General features: G+C 41.5%; 1 protein-coding gene across 1 annotated transcript in view; it reads left to right on the forward strand.

Annotated features, from left to right (window-relative positions):
• Positions 1-13,845, forward strand: part of LOC144496129 (uncharacterized) — a 287,585-nt gene that overhangs the window by 102,296 nt on the left and 171,444 nt on the right. Inside the window, exon 6 of the mRNA XM_078217113.1 lies at positions 5,101-5,241. Coding sequence (XP_078073239.1) covers positions 5,101-5,241 — 141 coding nt within the window. The remainder of the gene's footprint in view (positions 1-5,100; positions 5,242-13,845) is intronic.

The following is a 13,845-nucleotide window of genomic DNA, read 5'->3' on the forward strand; positions in this document are numbered from 1 at the left end:
TAGTCATACATTAACCAAAATATATAATAATAGAATTCAGTCTCTCTCAAAAAAACACAACCAGGTTTTGTGGTTTTCGGAAACCTTTGGAGTTCTTCTGTTGATTCCTCTGACTGTAAGTTCTTTCTGATTTGGTACCTTTTGCTTGCTAGATGGTGCATGCTCTTAAGAGATATCTGAAGCTGGCAGAGTTGAGAGCTGCTCTCTCCCTCTCGAGGCTTGAAAGGTGGCAATTCTTCAGTTGTTCTCCTGGTTTTTTTTCTCCCTGCACTCTCTTTTATACCTGTGATGACCTATCAATTTTCCTACAATAAGATTGGTCTGATGTTGTCAACACCAAATTCAAATTTTATAGATTCCTGGTAGCTGAGTGCCTGCTTTAAATTGATTGGGCAAAGTTAAAAGAAAACCGGTTGCCTTGAACTACTACTTGACTTTTTGATACAAATGTTTCAGCTTGGATTCTTGTACTTTCCGTTTTAAACCAAGCACTGAAACAAAATACCAGCTTTTAAAGGGACCATACAATGTTTTTTTCCCTCTTGCACTTTTCCAATTTTTTTTCTTCTTTACCAACATCTAATTCCAACTTCACAAACTCAACTTCGCAACAATTTATTCTAGTTACCTGAGGGAATCTTAGTTAGTGGCTATATTCTTCTGTTATCTGTGATAGATACACAGATAACATAAACTGCGTATGTCTGAAACTGCAAAGAGACTAATTTTACTTAGAATTTCATGTATTCCTCAAAGTTGGAAGGCTACAATCATTTGTTTAATATTTGAGCAATTATTCAAATTTCATTGCAAAGATTGGTTCAAGAAGGTAACATGATCTGGGCATTTGGGCACGATATATCTAGGAATCTTTGAATAAACCCTGAAGTTGTCTACTTTTACGTCGGTACTTAGCAGTATCACCATATGTGTCAAATAGTGTCTCATTTGCCAAGATAAATTGCCTTCCATTGTCCTTTCATTCCCAGATAGTTCAGAAATGGCTAAATATTGTTCTCTCGTGTACTTAAATGGTCAATTCCTAAAAATACTTTGTCATAGCACCATTTAAACAGTCCCCCAGCAGATACACTTTGCATCCGAGGAGTTTGGTTTCGGAACTCAGTCATGGCAGGAAATTTCCATGAGGACGGTGGAAATACTTTTGGGATGTCCTCAAAGCTTCCCTGAAGAGATCAAACATCTCTGCTGACTTATGGGAGTCCCCGCTGTCTTTTACCTTTCAAAATGGAGAAGCTTCATTTGTGAAGACACTGAACATATTGAAAAGTTTCATTGGGAACATGTGGAGGCAAAATTGAGGCATCGGAGAGAGCCTGCAAACCTCCAAACACCTCATTTGCCCGACCTTCCAAGCACCAACTCCTGGCATACGGCAGGGTCTGCAGATTGCACAATGGATGTGCCAGCCATCTCAAAAATCCATCAAACCGCAGTGGAAGCAAGTCATCGCCAGTGGAACTTCCTAAGAAAAATGATATAAATGGAAGTCTTTCTTTGGTGGCACGATGGAATATCAGTGGGAAATAGTTGAACTTTGTGTTGTTCGTTATGGTCATTAACTTGCACTTGCAGAGTTAAATTTACCTGCCACTTGTCAGTCTAATCCTGGATGTTTTTCAGCTTCTGTTGTAGGCTGACATGGGCTACTTTAGTATTGGAGGAGCTATAAATTGTGGAGTTTTCAGCAGTAGTGCTGTTTGCTGATATTATTGAATGTCTTCAATGAAGCATATGAAAGTCATTTGGCTGAAGATGGTTTACTTACCTGCCCCTGCATTGATGTTATTCGAACTATGATGAATGGCACAGGGATCTTTGTTTGGTGTGAGGTATGTCTATAGCCACTGGAGAGTTTGTCTATTAGCACCCATTGACTTGGGGTGGAATTTTCCATTCTGTGCACTAATTGCCGCAGCGGGTGTGGAAAAACAGTGTTTTTCCCACTGGTGGCAATGGTGGCTTTTCATGCCATATCATACACTTCAGAGCTAATTAATTATACTTGCACAGGAAACATGCCAGATCACTGGTCAGCAGCCTCTGATCTGTCTGCCACGCCGTGACCTTACTGCACCCTTGTCCTGGGCACCATATCTAAAATGCACCAGAGTACAGCCGCCTTCAACCAGGTCTGCTCCATTGAAAATATGGCCCTGAAAATGAAGAAAGTCTCTGTGCCCCCATATATAATGACACCTCCCTGGACCACCATCTAAGCCTTGCCATCATTTCATAACTCTTAACTTGGGCCCACCAGCCCATCACACATTCACATTGATCTCGTACACTGCCAGCTCACGGGACATCACTCACTCGCGCGCACACACCTTCACGTTTCCATCAGGCTCACATCCTCTCAAGCTCATGCTCTCCATGGTTTCACTCACCACACACTTGTCAATGAAGTCTGTTTCTGCGCAGTGTATGCCCATTCACAGATCATTCCCAACATCAGTGATGCATCATCCTTAATGTAAGATGTTCTTATGGACAAACCTGGTTCACATGATTTGCAGGACCATGCTATTTCTTGGCTGTGTAAGATTGATGTTGAGGTGTATTCCCAGCTTGTCTGCTAAATGGTTAAGATCCAGTGTAGAAGGAGAGATGTTTAAAGAGCTACAGAAGGATCATGCATCCTGGAACTTTATGTAGCATGGTTTTCACGCTATGAGTCCCCCCTCTGAGCCCGCGTGCACTTCTCTGTGCCTCTTCCGAATGCACATGTGGTAAGTTCACCAATAATTGTGAGGACCTTGCCACCTCAATGTGCCTTGCCTATGCCCCTCTGAGACACCTTCATAGCGCTCATGCCTACATCCTTGGGAATGTTCATTCTGTTGTCTAGTGGCTGCAAGGTTGTGTGCACAATGTAGGGATGCAGCGCTGCGTGTCTCCTCACCTAAGCACTTGCCGAGGTCAGTGCTAATTGCAAATGGTGGCACGTTGTGCTCAATGAAGCCTTGGAGCAAACTCTGGAAGTACATGTGGTAGCTTGACGATACTGTGACAGAAACAACTGGATAGGAACAAGCGTGCTGTGAAGCTAACCTTTGCCCTTTATCATCAAGTGACTGTAAACCTGAGGGGGCATGAGGTCTGAGCCTGTCGCAGTTCACCAGGGACAGCCATGATGGTAGACTATCTTTGCTCAGGAAGAGGCATTGTAATGCATGGGAAGCAACTTTTAGAATCGCATCATCTTCAGATGGTCCACATCCATAGAAATGTGAGGGTGAATACAGGCCAGCATCCCTAACTGCTAGTACCAGATGTCAGCGTCATTGAGAGGAGATGCAGGTCACATCAAGATGGATCTCTGGAAACCTGTATTACAGATTTGGCCTGAGTGGTGCCTCTCAGCGTGATCCTTGAGGTGACACAGAGACTGTTGTATTATTAGTCATGTTGGATTTCCTGGAGGAGCTTAGTCATATTGAAGGCTTGCAGTTGCAAGCTCAGTGAAGATAGTAGAGCAGCTGCTGCCTCTTGTTGGCTGCCATAGTTACTGGGTTGTGTGACATGCTGGAAGAGGCAGCACCTTCAGACATGTGATTCCGGGACAACCTACTGCAGTCAGCACCCCATTTATGCATGGAATCTTCCTCCCTCGGTTTCACCATTACTCAAAGGGTTAGGATAATGTGAGCCTTATGTGCAAGTATTCACACTCAGAGTGAAGTAGATGGTTGAAATGGGAGGATAATCATGCTGGTATTCATGTGGGCCCATGATGGAGGAGGGCACTTGTCCAAGAGGATAATCACTACTGCTCTTTGCAGCATTTATCATATAATTGGGTCAAATACTGTCAAATTACTAATGCTGCCAAGAATTTAAAAATTAATCTTAATTAGATTTCCAATTAAAAATGTTTTTCTTGGTTTAATCATACCTTATGAATACATTTACTGCACCTTTCAAGTTTGTTTTATACATTTTTAAATGAATCAATGCAGTATTACCACAAACTGTTAGCAAATAAATAAGATTAAAAAAAACACATTAATAATGAAAACTCAAAACCAAACCTCACTGAACTGTAACATAGCGTCGGTTCAGCATATTGAACTGGGCTACTGTGTGATAAGGACCCTGGAGCCCTATTGCTTGCTATTAGTTACATCACAAACCTGCAAGTTTCAAAAAATAATTTAAAAGAAAAATCTAAAAATATTAACACATTAATTACAGAATTGAACTGCATTTAATTAACATGCCAGTGTATAAATATGATTAAGATCAGTATGTTCTAACTTGTAAAGGGTCAGCTTTTGGCTAGCATGGACTTTACCTTAAAATATATAGTGGAATTTAAACACAATTAATAACAATATGTAGAAATTGATTATCTTGGTAAGGATTACAACTTGCTTTAATTGCTTAAAATAGCATTTGTCAGTTTTATGTTTTATTGACAAACTTTATCGATTTATCTGATTTTGGACTTTGTCTTGTCTCTGGTACATAAGATTCACATGTGCTGTTGAAATGGGAAATGGTTGTATTGATTTCCTTAACTTCAGCTGAAATGCTAAAGATTTTTGGATAAGCTTTCTCATTACTTAAGCCAAAATCAATACCAAAGAGCTTCTTTTAATGAAAGAGCAGTCTGAACACCTACTACAGAAATGGAGTCCTGTTCATCCTTTGCTTCAGGTATTGATCACCTGGGCTGTTTTACTGATATTCAATTGGTTGACATTGTCGTTCAGCTTTGTGGGTAAACTTGCAGCCTCAGAAAAGAAAATACATGATACAGAGATGACAAATGAAATCCTTTTCCTGCAACAGAAAAAAAGGTGGGCTTCTTGTTGTAGTATATGTGTAAGCTCTTTTGTGTAAATTATGTGGAATAACTGTCTGCAACAGCTGCATGGAAGGCACATACATGTTAGTACAAGAGAAATGAAAGAATGTTAATTGAGTTTTCCGTTTGTCAACTGTGGATAGTATTTTCTGATTCGGGAGAAGGGGAGTCAAGAATTAATACTCGGTCATCTCTTGCTGAAAGTACATTTATAATCATACTTTCTTAGGTTGCTATCTTTAATTTATTTGCTGGATTTTTTTCAGCTTGTATCAAAGGAACATACGATTCAGTATCTTAAAAAAGAGCAGCATAACAAGAAGACTGAAGCTCGTGATAGGACAGCTCAGCAAGAACAGAAAGAACTGGACGTTGATTGCAATTCACTTCAACAGGCACAACACAAGGTATTTTGCATAGCTATCATTAATTGCTCTTTACCGCATAAATTATCTAATTACTCATGGGTTAATTAAGTGAAAGGGACTTATTGGCATGTAGTCGGATACCAGTATCATGTTACTCTGTTCTAAATTTATTAATTTTCAGTTAGTGGTCTTTTCATGTAAGCTTCCAAATTACAAAATCCATAAAGTGACATAGAACTATATTGTATACAGAACATTATGTTTTTGACTCAGAACTGAGAAAATGGATGTGTGTAATGCACAATGTGTTCTCACTTTTGGAGCAGGGTACTCAGCTGTCGGACGGTCTTTTTTTCCCTATTAGTTCAAACTTCAGTCAGTCTCATACAATTCAGTGTGTTGGTAATTGATTTATATAGTTTCTGTACATAGAGGCCAGGAAGAAGCCAAGATTTTTAAGCCTTAGACTGGCAGCAAGAATACATTGAAGTGGAGTAGTGGCATTTTGCTGCATTCCTCCTCATCTTCTTTCCCTGTCAGCATAACAGCAGTCAAAGCTATCCATGTACTTGTGTGCATGCTATAAATTGCTCTTAACGTTTTAGTTGTGTGCTCTTAAGAGGGCTGAGTCATAACTACTTTTTCATCAGCCTCAAATTCTGCGGTAGCATCCCTGACACAATGATGCTTCATTTCTACCAGAGTATTAGAATCTACACTACTGAAGGTAATAGAAAAAGCAGCTGTGAAGTATCCATCCTTTTGGAGTGGTTTGCGACCTTGAGCAGATTTATATTAAAACTTTTGATGTTAGTTGTGTTCATGTTATTTCTAATTGCTGCATTGTGAATGTTTTAATGGATACATAATCTGATAAATCCTTCTTCAAATAGAATCTATATATCATCATTATTTAATTTGTTTAGGACTGATTTTCATATTGACATAAGCACACAAGCAACGGAAGAGAAAGGGACAGTGACAATGCCTATATTATATTTGAAATTACTTTGACATATGCTCATCCAGAGCAAACTTGAATGAATGCCAGATTTATTAGTGTTGTTTAAACTTCGACTAAATCAATCAGAAAAATGGAGTATATTCTGAGCGGTGGAGTGACTGTTCACTTACTGAAACCTGACTGATGGAATGAAACTCTATTCGCGCTCTGTCGGTTGTACGAATTCTATGTGAAAAGATTTTGGGTTATCTCAATTTCTGGAGCTTTGCATCAGTAGACAAGTAGCAGCAGACTGATATGAAATTGGCCAGGTTGATAATTTGCGTAAGTGCCATTTTCCCCATGGCAGGAGGAGGCCCATGCAAAGTGGGTGTGCTAACAGCTTTAGTTGCACAGACTGATGTCGGGTGGGGAGTGGAGGAGACTTATTTTTTATCAAGTTGCTGAGGAGCAGTTGTCTGTGGGCTGATTTGCCACCAACTTTTTAGCCAGGCAGTCAGGGCCCATGATGCCCCATAGAATCCAGCCCTATTTTTATAAATGCATAAATGGGGTGTATAAAAATCATTGGCTACATGTACAAATAACTCCCTTTGGAATATGATGGAATAAACGGGTCTTTTTCTGAATGGCAGGCAGTGACTAGTGGGTACCACAGGGATCAGTGCTAGGACCCCAACTATTCTCAATATATTCATGATTTAGATGAGAGAATTAAATGTAATAGCTCCAAATTTTCAGAAGAGACAAAGCTGGGTGGAAGGGTGAGCTGTGAGGAGGATGCAGAGATGTTTGTGTGATTTGGACAAGCAGAATGAGTTGGCAAATGTATGACAGATGCAGTATAATGTGGACAAACATGAGGTTATTTACTTTGGTAGCAAAAACAACAAGGCAAATTATTATCTAAATAGCTATAAATTGAGAGAGGGGAATGTGCAATGATACCTGGGTGACCTCCTACACCTTGCTGAAGGTAAACATGCACGTGCAGCAGGGAGTGCAGCAAAGCTTTACCAGACTGATTCCTGGGATGGTGGGACTGATGTATGAGGAGAGATTAAATTGGTTAGCATTATATTCACTGGAGTTCAGAAGAATGAGAGGCGATCTCATAGAAACCTATGAAATTCCAACAGGACTTGACAGAGTAGATACAGGATGAATGTTCCCGATGGAGTCCCGAATCAGGGATCATAGCCTAAGGATGAGGGGTAAATCTTTTAGGATTGAGATGAGGAGAAATTTATTTTATCCAAAGTGTGGTAAGCCTGTGGAATTTGCTACCACAGAAAGCAGTTAAGGTCAAAACATTGCATGTTTTCAAGAAGGAATTAGAGATATATCTTGGGCTGAAAGGGATCAAAGGATGTGGAGGAAAGGCAGGATCAGGCTATTGATTTGGATGATGAGCCAAGATCATACTGAATGGCGGAGCAGGCCGGAAGGGCCGAATGGCCTACTCCCACTCCTATTTTCGATGTTTCTGTGATGCAGTGGCAAAACCAGAAACGTGATTTAAAAATGGTGAGGATTAGGCATTTAATGTTTAAGGATGCAAAATGTTCAGAAAAGATAGAGAAGGGATAAAAGGGAGATGAAGTGGCAGTACTGATTAGGGAAGACTTTACAGTGTTGAAAAAAGGTGTCCTTGAGAGGACATGGTCACTCTACATGGATATCCTATAGGTTTCCAAACAGTGAGTGAGAGCAATAGAGGAGCTAATCTTCAGGACAATTAAAAATTGAGCCGATAGGTTGCAGAATCGGGAGGGAGGTTTGCATCTTCCACTCTCAACTGTCCACCGAGATTCAAATGTAAAGTTTCTTTGGGTAAATGCATTCTGTGCAAGGTTGTTTACAAACTTTCGTTTCCACTTGGAGTATTGAAAATTATTTTGATGTTGGGAAAACAAGAGCTTTATTCCCCAACTTGGCAATTCTGAAAAGCATGCATGTAACCCTGAACCAGAGTTGCTGTTTTGGAACTCAGTGCTCCAGCTATTGGCATCTCTTGCACACACAACTGAACATGTGCTCAACAGTAGGAAGGCTGCCTTTTTAAAGGGACCACCAACTACTTATAGGTTAGTTCCTGATTGCTTTTACTGGATGTTTGCTGCAATTAAAGAAGTGTTGGTGATTTCTAGAGTTTCTTAAAGTTGCTAAACTCTACAGTGAGTTGTGTGGAATATGCTGAAGGACTTTATCCTCACTTTAAAGATTCTACGCAAAGCTGCTGTTCCCACGACTATGCATTCCCCTGAGACTATAGCATGACGGGGAGTTTTTAAAAGTTTGTTCATTGGATGTGGTTAGACCAACATTTTGTCCCCATTTGCTCTATGATGGTGGTGGATGGTTGTAGGAAACCCATAGCACTGCTAGAAAGGGAGTTCCAGGATTATTGCCTGGTGAGAGTTCTCGAGGTAGTGTCCTTCGTGGAACAAGTTCCCTTCAACATAAAAGGGAATGTTGAAAATTGCAAAGTATCATGCGGTACCAATTGCAACCCCTCAGTTACTAGAACAGTTTGTGCCTGCATGCAGCAAGATAACATTGAACTTTGGTTTGACAAGTGACATTCACACCACAAATGGCAAACAATGATCGTCTCTAATGAGAGAATCTAATCACCTCCCCATGATGTTCAACAGTATTATCATAAATGAAGGTTCATCATCAATATCTTGGGGGTTATCATTGACCAGAAACTTAACTGAACCAGCCATATTAATACTATAGCTACAAGATCAATTCCGAGTCTAGGAATCCTGCAGTGAGTAGCTCACCTCCTGATTTCCGAAAGCCTATCCACTATCTACAAGGCAGAAGCCAGGATGGCGATGGAATAATCTTCGCTTGTTTGGATGATTATAGTTCCAAAAACCTCAAGAAGCTCAACACCATTCAGGACAAAGCAGCCTGCTAACCACCACCCATCCACTGCCTTAACTTTTCACTCCCCTCCACTACCAGTGCACAATGGCAGCAGTGTGTACCACCTACAAGATGCACTGCAGAAACTCACAAAGACTCCTTTAACAGCATCTTCCCAACCTGTGACGTCTACCACTAGAGGAACAAAGGCAGCAGATGCATATGAATGCCACAATATGCAAGTTTCAACAGCATCCTGACTTGGAACAATATTGCTGTTCTTTCACTGTCACTGGATCAAAATTTTGGAATTCCTTTTCTAACAGTGCTGTGAATGTACCTGTTCCACATAATCTGCAGTGGTTCAAGAAAGCAGTTCACCACCATCTTCTTGGGGGCAATTAGGAATGGGCAATAAATTATGGCCTTACCAGCAATGCTTACATCCAAAAAATTGATTTTTAAAAAGGAGCAGTGATGTCACAGAGCAGCTCAAGCAGCCAGAAAGATGAGGGTGAGAAGGGCTCTGAACAGGAGGCCATAATTGTCAATGGCATTCAAAGGGCAATTCTCCTACTTGAATCTGAGTGAGGAAAAATGTGTCAAATGTCTGCGCTTCAGTAAGAACACCACTACTGCAACCTCAGAGCAGGTCAAGATTGAATTGGCAGTGGTACTGAACATGATTTTGATCATGAACTTAAATGTATTGAACTCCTTCCAGGATAGAGTCGGTGATATTTTTAACATCTCCCAGTTTGTGATTTGGTGTTGCGTATGGGAGGTCATCAGGCTCTGTACAGAGAAGGAGCTGAATACGTTTCATTCTCTCTTGCTAGAAAGGTACAAGCAGAGCATGCATAAAGCTTTCAGGAGGATTACCTATAGTGCATGGTGTCATTGACTGCATGCACATTACTTTGCGAGCATTACATGTTAACACTGAGATGCACTGCAAATGAAAGGGAGTCCACTCCATCAACATGCCAGTAGTGTACATGAGGAATTATGCAAGTCAATGCCTGACTGCAGTCAGAATGCCTTGATTCTGTGGCTTTTCACTTCCGCTGTTCCATCTGCATTTGACCCACAATGACAAACCCAATGTTGGCTACTGGGTGACAATCACTATATTTTGACGGCATGGCGGATGATTCTGGTCTGTAAGCACCCACTTGTGGGCAGCATACGTGCAACGAAAATCATGTTGCCACACATAATGTGATAGTGGAGGCCATTGATGTATTTAGACAATGCCTCCACTATTTCAACTGCTCTGGTGGAACCCTGCAGTACTCAGCTGAATGGCCAACAAGGTTGTGATACAATGCAGCAAATTAAATAACTTCAGCATCATGCTGTCACAGTCTGCTGTAGTATAAGGGTCTGGCACATAGGGTTGTGAGACTGAGTATAGTATCGGCAGACAGTGACGTAAAAAGACACATGACCCAGGATCAGTGTGGTGTTGCGCAGAGATGTATATAGATCTAAGCATGGAGACAGCTCTTACCTTGTACCCTTTACTGTTCATATGTAAATAGTTCTAATAGTTAAGAAAGACTTGCAGTTAACCTACAGAAGAATACAGAGACTTCTTGAAGACATACCGATCTGTAACTAACACCCTCCCAACATGATGGCAGCAATGGGATAAAAACCCAGAACCTCGCTAAAATTCAGAGACAAATGAAAATGCAGGAAGACTGAGACAGCACTTTTGAAGTCCAGCTTCAGCGTGCAGAGTTGCAGAATCTGCACGGATGAGATTTTAAAATTCCAGCCTGCAGCAAGTCCTGCAAACTCCTTCAAATAATTCAAAGTCAGAAGGGTCATTTAAAAGAAACCTGTCACTGAAACCTGGTCCCTGAGTCTGTGTCTGAGCACCTGGAGCCCGAGCATGTCCAAGAGCCAAAAATGAACTTAATATTTTGGGAACATCTCAACTGCCCAGCTCGGTTTAAAAAATCAAAAGCTCCAATTCAACCAATTTGGCAGTTTACAAAGTGAACAGTTAAACAAAAGAACTGGGCAGGCAGTCGATTCAGCCAGCCAGTCTTTTCAAGAAGAGCACTGTCACCATTCTGCCGAACCCACCAGAACTGGCAAATGTGGGAAATCCCTCTGTCTCCCAATGCTACCTTGAAAGCCAGACAGTTCTTAAAGCTGCACATACACTCTTAAAATATTTTAGCATGAATCAGAATTTCACAATTTCAAGACAATTCGGACTAATCCAAGGCCTGAACCAATCACAAAATTGGAGACTTTGGAGTCAAAGATTCTTAAGATACAATGTCACTTCAGGTTTAAATAAAAAGTAATAAGACCGACAAGCAAAGGAAGATCTAAACCTGGAAAAGGCAAATCAGATAGTTAAGCAGTCAGAACTCTGTGAGCAGCACAGGACTGTCTTAAGGGGAGATTGTAAAACATGGTGCAGTGCCAACCCTCAGTTCAGCTAGGTAAGCAACAAAGACAGGGACACTTTTAGTCAGGGAAAGCAACACCAGAACAGGCCAGCAGAGTGTCCATGCGAGCACTTTGGAGTGAAGTGCTTTTACAGGTAATACCAATGTCCTGTAAGTGTAGCCCAATGCTTTAAATGCAACAGGATTGGACACGATGGCAACTGTGCAAGGTAAAAGCTTTGAAATGCACAGAAGGCCCAAATACGATCCATGAGGTTGAGATTAGAAACCTAGAAGAGAGAGAGCCATGTTTCTTGGGTGAAGTCAGAGAACTTCGTTTCTCATTTTGGACTGTGGGCATTTTATGACAATGGCCTTCTAATTTTTTTAAATTAGATACATAAATGATAGTCCTTTCGTACAAAAAACCATGACTGAAAGACCTCTAGCTTTGAACAACGGACCCCACACTTTATGCACCTGGACGAATCCAACTTTCCGTCATTGATATGATCCTGAAGTCACAGGTATGGCAGCAAACTGATCTTTGTGGATGACATGCATCAACTCAACCAGCATTTCTCTCCCCTGAGCAGAGATAACTGCATAATCTTGGATCTCTTCAAGATGGCAGATAATGTTAAGGCAACCATGTTTCCAAGTACTTGTAAGAACAATGTAAGACCTGAAGTAAACTAGTACATCTCCTTGCACTGGATGAAGACTTGGGGACAGGCGTAGTATAAGGGCCGAGCACATAAAGGGCTAATATGGGACTGAGTTTAGTATTACCCACACAGTGATTTAAGAAGACATGTTGTTTTTTTTTCCTTATTTGTTCATGGGATGTGGGCGTCGCTGGCTAAGCCAGCATTTATTACCTATGTCTCATTGCCCTTGTTTAGAGGGCATTTAAGAGTCAACTGCAATGTTGTGGGTCTGGAGTCACATATGGGCCAGACCAGGTAAGGACAGCAGATTTCCTTCCCTGAAGGACATTAGTGAACCAGATGGATTTTTACAATAATTGGCAATGGTTTCATGGTCATCATTGGACACTTTCAGATTTTTATCAAATTCTAATTTCACCATCTGCCATGGTGGGATTTGAACCTGGGTCCCCAGAACATGATGCTGTGTCTTTAGAATACTAGTCCAGTGACAATACCACAATGCCACCACCTTCCCCACGTGACCTAGATCCAGGGTCAGTGTGTTGTTGAGCAGAGACATGTACAGACTTGAACATGGAGACAGCTCCTAGTTTACACCCTTCACTGTACATGTTCTGGTAGTTAAAAAATACTTACAATTAACATGCAGAAAACTGCAGAGTCTTATTTAAGACATATACCAATCAATCTGTACCAAAAACCTCCCAACTTTTGCCACCATCTAAGACTGACCAAGATAAGGATAGAGCATTACAGAGCCTGCTGGGCAACAATGCACAAAATCAAATGGCAACAAAAAATAAATACTTAAGCCAAATGTATGTGTCTTAAACTGTCCCAGTCCTGCCTCAAAGAACAAAGAACAGTACAGCACAGGAAACAGGCCCTTCAGCCCTCCAAGCCTGTGCCGCTCCTTGGTCCAACTAGACCAATCGTTTGTATCCCTCCATTCCCAGGCTGCTCATGTGACTATCCAGGTAAGTCTTAAACGATGTCAGCGTGCCTACCTCCACCACCCTACTTGGCAGCGCATTCCAGGCCCCCACCACCCTCTGTGTAAAAAACATCCCTCTGATATCTGAGTTATACTTCACCCCTCTCACCTTGAGCCCGTGACCCCTCGTGATCGTCACCTCCGACCTGGGAAAAAGCTTCCCACTGTTCACCCTATCTATCCCCTTCATAATCTTGTACACCTCTATTAGATCTCCCCTCATTCTCCGTCTTTCCAGGGAGAACAATCCCAGTTTACCCAATCTCTCCTCATAGCTAAGACCCTCCATACCAGGCAACATCCATGGCTGGTGGAAGATTGTTAACTTTTATTGATGGCCTTGCATGATGACTTTGATCAGCTCTATCTTTAGATAAGGACCGGCTTCAGACTGTACCACCTTGGCCTGGCTGGCATCAGTCTGGGCTGGTTTACTGGCAGGCAAAAGCAAGAACATTGGTAGAGTAGCAGGAGCATGAATGCAGTCATACTGAGAGAAAGTAGCAGGTTTGTGCTTCACTGAGCTCCAAAAACCTCAAGAAGCTCAACACCATTCAGGACAAAGCAGCCTGCTAACCACCACCCATCCACTGCCTTAACTTTTCACTCCCCTCCACTACCGGTGCACAATGGCAGCAGTGTGTACCATCTACACGATGCACTGCAGAAACTCACAAAGACTCCTTCAACAGCATCTTCCCAACCTGTGACGTCTACCAC

This window comes from Mustelus asterias, chromosome 7, assembly GCF_964213995.1.
Source record: "Mustelus asterias chromosome 7, sMusAst1.hap1.1, whole genome shotgun sequence".
In the NCBI taxonomy this organism is placed as follows: Eukaryota; Metazoa; Chordata; class Chondrichthyes; order Carcharhiniformes; family Triakidae; genus Mustelus; species Mustelus asterias.